The sequence below is a fragment of the Camarhynchus parvulus genome, unplaced genomic scaffold, assembly GCF_901933205.1.
Source record: "Camarhynchus parvulus unplaced genomic scaffold, STF_HiC, whole genome shotgun sequence".
Taxonomy (NCBI): Eukaryota; Metazoa; Chordata; class Aves; order Passeriformes; family Thraupidae; genus Camarhynchus; species Camarhynchus parvulus.
In genome coordinates, this window is record NW_022148145.1 from 24,390 (window position 1) to 31,880 (window position 7,491).

The window sequence follows — 7,491 nt, forward strand, 5'->3', positions numbered from 1 at the left end:
CCCAAAATCCCGCGCAGGACCGGTGTTTGCGCTGGAGCAGAACCTGCCCATCGACACAGGCGCTACTACCTGGAGCAGCAGCTCAGCCGGCCCCTGCTGCGCATCTTCGAGCCCATCCTGGGCGAGGGCCGCGCCCAGGCCGTGCTGCTGCGTGAGTTTGCCCAAAATCCACAAAATTCACCCCAAAAAACCCAAAATTCCACAAAAACCCAGCGAAAATCGGAGCAAAAAGCAAAAAGGGCTTAAATTCGAGCGAAATCGGAGCGAAAATGGAGCGAAAGTCGAACAAAATTCACCCAAATTTTCCCTCCCGAGGAGCTCCAGGCTCAGGAAATTTCCCAAAATTCCCAAAATTAAAAAAACATTCCCAAAATTTACCCCAAAATTTACCCCAAAATTTACAAAAAATCGTCAAAATTGGAGCAAAATGGCAAAAAAGAGCTTAAAAATTGAAATGGTGAAATGGACCCAAAATGAGCAGCTCCGAGCCCATCCTGGGCGAGGGGCTACCAGGCCCAGGCTGCTGCTGCGGGGAGTGAACCCAAAATCCACAAAATTCACCCCAAAAACCCCAAAATTCCACAAAAAACCCAGCGAAAATCCCAAAAAGCAAGGCCAAAATGGAGCAAAAGCAAAAAATTCGAACGGCCGAGGAAATTTAAATTCACCAAAATTCACCCAAATTTTCCATCCTGAGTCTGGCAGGCTCCTCTGTTAATTCCCAGAAATTCCCAAAATTAGAAAAAAATTCCTAAAATTTCCAAAATTCATCCCCAAAAAATCCCCAAATTTAAAAAGCGGCAACAAAATGGCAAAAGAAACAGCAAAAATCGGCCAAAATTCACCCAAAATGAGCAGCTCTGAGCCCATCCTGGGCGAGGGGGCAGGTCCACGTGCTGCTGCGGGAGTTTGCCCAAAATCCACAAAATTCACCCCAAAAAACCCAAAATTCCACAAAAAACCGCGTCAAAATCGGAGCAAAAAGGGCGAAATTCGAGCGAAATCGGAGCGAAAATGGAGCGAAAGTCGAACAAAATTCACCCAAATTTTCCCTCCCGAGGAGCTCCAGGCTCAGGAAATTTCCCAAAATTCCCAAAATTAAAAAAACATTCCCAAAAATTCCCAAAATTTACCCCAAAATTTACAAAAACCGCGTCAAAATCGGAGCAAAAATGGCAAAAATAGAGCGAAAATTGAGTGAAATGGACCCAAAATGAGCAGCTCTGAGCCCATCCTGGGCGAGGGCCGCGCCCAGGCCGTGCTGCTGCGGGAGTTTGCCCAAAATCCACAAAATTCACCCCAAAAACCCCAAAATTCCACAAAAACCCCGGCGAAAATCCCAAAAACGGCGTCAAAATCGGAGCCAAAAGGGCGAAATTCGAGCGGAAATGGAGCGAAATTCACTCCAAATTCACCCAAAATGAGCAGCTCCGAGCCCATCCTGAGTCTGGCTAGGGCTCCTCTGTTAATTCCCAGAAATTCCCAAAATTCCTCCCAAAAATTCCTAAAATTTCCAAAATTCATCCCCCAAAAAAATCCCCAAATTCCCAAAAAACGGCAACAAAATCCGCCCAGAAACAGCAAAAATCGGCCAAAATTCACCCAAAATGAGCAGCTCCGAGCCCATCCTGGGCGAGGGCCGCGCCCAGGCCGTGCTGCTGCGGGAGTTTGCCCAAAATCCACAAAATTCACCCCAAAAAACCCAAAATTCCACAAAAAACCCGGCGAAAATCCCAAAAACGGCGTCAAAATCGGAGCCAAAAGGGCGAAATTTAAATTCGAGCGAAAATGGGCGGAAATGGAACAAAATTCACCCAAATTTTCCCTCCCGAGGAGCTCCAGGCTCAATTTCGGAATTTTGGGAATTTCCAAAAATTCCCCAAAAAATTCCCAAAGCCCCCAAATTCCTAAAAATCTCCTTTTGACTTTTTGGGGGATTTTTAACCCCAAATTTTTGCCCCCGGAGGGGGAACCAAAGGCTCGGGACTCGCAGTTCCCAGGGGATTTTGGGGCCGTTTGAGGATCAGTTTGGGGCATTTTTTGGGAGGGTTTGGGGGTTTCGGGACTCCCAAAAATTCCACGATTTTTTGGGGTTTATTTTTGACGATTTTTGGAGTTTTTAACCCCAAATTTCCCCTTTCAGAGGGGGAGCACAGCCGGTGCCAAACCCTCGAGTCTGGGTGGATTTTGGGGCGGTTTTGGGGCATTTTGGGACGGATTTTTGGGGTTTTTGGGGAAATGTTGGGATTTTGAACCCCAAAACTTTGGGGATTTTTTTTTTTAATTTATTTTTACCATTTTTGGCTTTTTTAACCCCAAATTTCCATTGCAGAGGGGGAACAAGACTCCCAATTCCAGGGAGATTTTGGGACGGATTTGGGGCATTTTGGGACGGATTTTTTGGGGGGAAATTTTGGGATTTTGAACCCCAAAACTTTGGGGATTTTTTAAACAATTTATTTTTTACCATTTTTGACCTTTTTACCCCCAAATTTCCCTTTCAGAGGGAGAGCACACCCGGTGCAAAACCCTCAAGTTTGGGACGGATTTGGGGCATTTTGGGGATGAATTTTTTGGGGGAAATTTTGGGATTTGAACCCCAAAACTTTGGGGATTTTTTTTTTAAATTTATTTTTACCATTTTTGGGTTTTTTACCCCCAAATTTCCCTTTCAGAGGGGGAACAAGACTCCCAATTCCAGGGAGATTTTGGGACGGATTTGGGGCATTTTGGGACGGATTTTTTGGGGGAAATTTTGGGATTTTGAACCCCAAAACTTTGGGGATTTTTTAACAATTTATTTTTTACCATTTTTGGGTTTTTTACCCCCAAATTTCCCTTGCAGAGGGGGAGCACACCCGGTGCCAAACCCTCGAGTTTGGGTGGATTTTGGGGCATTTTGGGACGGATTTTTGGGGGTTTTTTGGGGGGAAATTTTGGGGATTTTTTAAAATTTATTTTTACCATTTTTGGCTTTTTAACCCCAAAATTTTCCCCTCCAGAGTGGGGAACAAGGCTCCCAATTCGGGGGGATTTTGGGACAGATTTGGGGCATTCTAGGATGGATTTTTGGGTTTTTTGGGGGGAAATTTTGGGATTTTGAACCCCAAAACTTTGGGGATTTTTTTTTTAATTTATTTTTACCATTTTGGCTTTTTTAACCCCAAATTTCCGTTTCAGATGGGGAACAAGACTCCCAATTCCAGGGAGATTTTGGGACGGATTTGGGGCATTTTGGGACGGATTTTTGGGGGGAAAGTTGGGGGTTTTTGGGAGATATTTGAACCTCAAATTTTGGGGATTTATTTTTATCATTTTTGGAGTTTTTACCCCCAAATTTCCGTTGCAGAGGGGGAGCACACCCGGTGCAAAACCTTCAAGTTTGGGACGGATTTGGGGCATTTTGGGACGGATTTTTGGGGGGAAATTTTGGGATTTGAACCCCAAAACTTTGGGGATTTTTTTTTTTTAATTTATTTTTACCATTTTGGACTTTTTACCCCCAAACGTTGCAGGAGTTTGGGGCCAAACCCTCGAGTTTGGGTGGATTTGGGGCATTTTGGGACGGATTTTTTGGGGGAAATTTTGGGATTTTGAACCCCAAAACTTTGGGGATTTTTTTTTAAATTTATTTTTACCATTTTTGGCTTTTTACCCCCAAATTTCCCTTGCAGAGGGGGAGCACACGCGCTGCAAGACGCTGCTGACGGCGCGCTCGGGGGCGCGCTCGGCCTTCACCTCCAAGCGCAGCAGCTGCGTCGGCTGCCGGGCCCTGCTGCCCCACCACGGTGAGAGGAGCCCCTAATTAACTAATTAGCTAATTCAGCGTTAATTGAATCCCCTCAGGGTGGAATTTTGGGGGTTTGACCCAAAAAACCGGGGCCAGAATGGCCAAAAACGGCCAAAATTGGAGTTTAAAAAAATTCCACTTCCAAAATTAAAGACTCTTCCCGTAATTAACCTTTAAATAATGATAACTATTAATTAATTACTTAATCACCCTTAAAATTAACCCAAAAATTGGGGTCCAGGAGCCCCTAATTAACCAAAATTAACAGAAATGACCCCAAAAACGGGAGGGCTTGGAGCCCCAAAATTGCCCGAATTGAAGCCCCTTCCCCAAATTAACCTTTCATTAGTATAATTATTATTAATTAATGAACCCCCCCATTAATTTAACCCGAAACTTGGGGCCCCGGAGCCCCCGAGTGACGGAAAGCGCCGGAATTTGCCCCAAACGCGCAGGTGCAGTTTGCGATTTCTGCCGCCAGAGGGAGTCCGAGCTCTACCAGAAAGAGGTGGGGCCGGGGGGCAAATTTGGGGTCAAATTTGGGGATTTTGGGGATTTTGGGGTCCCGGATTTGGGGATTTTGGGGCCAAATTTGGGGATTTTGGGGATTTTGGGGTCCCGGATTGGGAGATTTTGGGGATTTTGGGTTGAAATTTGGGGATTTTGTGGTCCCAGATTTGGGGATTTTGGGGCCAAATTTGGGGATTTTGGGCATTTTGGTGTCGGATTGGGGGTCCAAATTTGGGGATTTTGGGGATTTGGGGTCCCGGATTTGGGGATTTTGGGCATTTTGGGGTCCCGGATTTGGGGATTTTGGGGCCAAATTTGGGGATTTTGGGCATTTTGGGGTCAAATTTGGGGATTTTGGGCATTTCGGTGTCGGATGGGGGGTCCAAATTTGGGCATTTTGGGGATTTTGGGGTCCCGGATTTGGGGATTTTGGGTCCAAATTTGGGGATTTTGGGCATTTTGGGTCCAAATTTGGAGGTTTGGGGGATTTTGGGGGCAAATTTGGGGATTTTGGGGATTTGGAGTCCCGGATTTGGGGATTTTGGGTCCAAATTTGGGGATTTTGGGGGCAAATTTGGGGATTTTGGGGTCCGGATTTGGGGATTTTGGGTCCAAATTTGGGGATTTTGGGGATTTGGGGTCCCGGATTTGGGGATTTTGGGTCCAAATTTGGAGGTTTGGGGGATTTTGGGAGCAAATTTGGGGATTTGGGGTCCAAATTTGGCGATTTGGGGATTTTGGGGTCTCAAAATTTGGGGATTTTGGGGTTAATTTCCATTATTTTGGGTTATTTTGGGGTTAATTTCCGTTATTTTGGGTTATTTTCTGTCCCCAGGTGTGTCACCTGTCGCAGCGGGAGCTTATTTTGGGTTAATTTGGGATATTTTAGGACATTTTGGGGTTAATTTCCATTATTTTAGGACATTTTGGGGTTAATTTCCATTATTTTGGGTTATTTTCTGTCCCCAGGTGTGTCACCTGTCGCAGCTGGAGGATATTTTAGGACATTTTGGGGTTAATTTCCATTATTTTAGGACATTTTGGGGTTAATTTCCATTATTTTAGGACATTTTGGGGTTAATTTCCATTATTTTAGGACATTTTGGGGTTAATTTCCATTATTTTGGAACATTTTGGGGTTAATTTCCATTATTTTGGGATATTTTCTGTCCCCAGGTGTGTCACCTGTCGCAGCTGGAGCGCAGCTTCGCGCGGCTCTGGAGCCAATGCCAGCGCTGCCAGGGCTCCCTGCTGCAGGACGTGCTGTGCACCAGGTCAGGGACCCCAAAATCCCCAACATTCACCCCAAAAATCCCCCCAAAAAATTCCCCCAAAATAGCCTCAAAAATCCCCCCAAAAATCCCCCAAAAAATCGTCCAAAACCCCCCAAAAATCCCCCCAAAATCCCCAAAATTCACCCCAAAAATCCCCCCAAAATCCCCAACATTCACCCCAAAAAATCCCCCCAAAAAATCCCCCCAAAAATCCCCCAAAAATATCCTCAAAAATCCCCCCAAAATCCCCCAAAAATATCCTCAAAAATCCACAAAAAATCGTCCAAAACCCCCCAAAAACCCCCAAAAAAAATTCACCTCCCCCAAAAATCCCCAAAAATCCCCCAAAAAATCCCCAAAATTCGCCCCAAAAATCTTTCCAAAAATTCCCCCCCAAAAATCCCCAAAATTCACCCCAAAAATCCCCCAAAAATATCCTCAAAAATCCACAAAAAATCGTCCAAAACCCCCCAAAAAATCCCCCCAAAATTCACCTCAAAAATCCCCCCCAAAAAACTCCCCAAAATTCCTCAAAAATCCCCCAAAATTTCCTCAAAAATCTCCCGAAAATATCCTCAAAAATCCCCCAAAAATGCCCCCAAAACCCCCAAAATTTCCCCAAAAAATCCCCCCCAAAAAATCCCACCAAAAAATCCCCCCAAATTCCTCCAAAATCCCTAAAAATCCCCCAAAAATTCCTCCAAAATCTCCCAAAAATATCCCCAAAAATCCCCCAAAAATCCCAAAAATGCCTCCAAAAATCCACAAAAAATCGTCCAAAACCCCCCAAAAATCCCCCCAAAATCCCCAAAATTTCTCCCAAAAAATTCCGAAAAATTCCCCCAAATTCCTAAAAAATCCCCCCAAAATTCCCCCAAAATTTCCCCCAAAAATCCCCAAAGAAAATCCCCCAAAAAATCCCCAAAACCCCCCAAAAAAATCCCTAAAAATGCCCTCAAAAAATCACAAAAATGCCCTCAAAAAATCCCAAAAAAATCCCAAAAATCCCCAAAAAATCCAAAAAAAATCCCCAAATACAGAAAAACCCCAAAATCACTGAAATTTGCCCCAAATCCCCCCAAAAAATCTCTAAAAATGCCCTCGAAAAATCCCAAAAAATCCAAAAAAATCCCAAAAATCACCCAAAAATCACCCAAAAATCGCCAAAAAATCCCAAAAAATCCCGTAAAAAATCCCCCAAAAATCCCAATTTCCCCAAATTTCCCAAAATCGCTGAAATTTGCCCCAAATCTCCCCCACAGCCGGGACTGCCCCATTTTCTCCATGCGCCGCAAGGTGCAGAAGGAGCTGGGTGAAAAACCCCCCAAAAACCACCCCAAAAATTCCCCAAATAATGCCCCAAATAATCCAAAAAAATTCCCCAAAAAATCCCCAAATTTTGCCCAAAAAATCCCCAAAAAATCCCCCAAATGCCCCTCAAAAATCTCTAAAAATGCCCTCGAAAAATCACAAAAAAATCCAAAAAAATCCCCAAAATCACCCAAAAATCACCCAAAAATCGCCAAAAAATCCCAAAAATCCGTAAAAATCCCCAAAAATCCCAATTTCCCCAAATTTCCCAAAATCGCTGAAATTTGCCCCAAATCTCCCCACAGCCGGGACTGCCCCATTTTCTACATGTGCAAGGTGCAGAAGTGCAGAGGAGCTGCTGCCGCCAAAAAACCCCCAAAACCCCCAAAAATGCCCCAAAAATGCCCAAAAAATGCCCCAAAAAAATCCCCAAAAAGCCCCAAAAAAAGCCCCAAAAATTTTGGGGAAAAATCCCCTCAAACCCCCTGCTCTGCGTTTCTTTAAAAATTTTTCATCAATTGAAAAAAAAATGATTTTTAGTGATTTTATTGTGGTTTCTTCTTCATTTTGAATTGGTTTTTTCACCCCAAAACCAGCCAAAAAAAC

The 7,491-nt window shown here is 44.2% G+C and overlaps 1 protein-coding gene across 1 annotated transcript in view; it reads left to right on the top strand.

The window, feature by feature from the left end:
- The window catches only part of LOC115916115 (DNA polymerase delta catalytic subunit-like), a gene marked incomplete at both ends in the record, with an annotated part of 29,866 nt that extends 22,980 nt beyond the window's left edge, over positions 1 to 6,886 (top strand). Inside the window, 6 exon segments of the mRNA XM_030969813.1 lie at positions 18 to 58; positions 61 to 151; positions 3,675 to 3,788; positions 4,246 to 4,298; positions 5,477 to 5,574; positions 6,837 to 6,886. Coding sequence (XP_030825673.1) covers positions 18 to 58; positions 61 to 151; positions 3,675 to 3,788; positions 4,246 to 4,298; positions 5,477 to 5,574; positions 6,837 to 6,886 — 447 coding nt within the window.
- Positions 6,887 to 7,491: the final 605 nt, after the last annotated feature.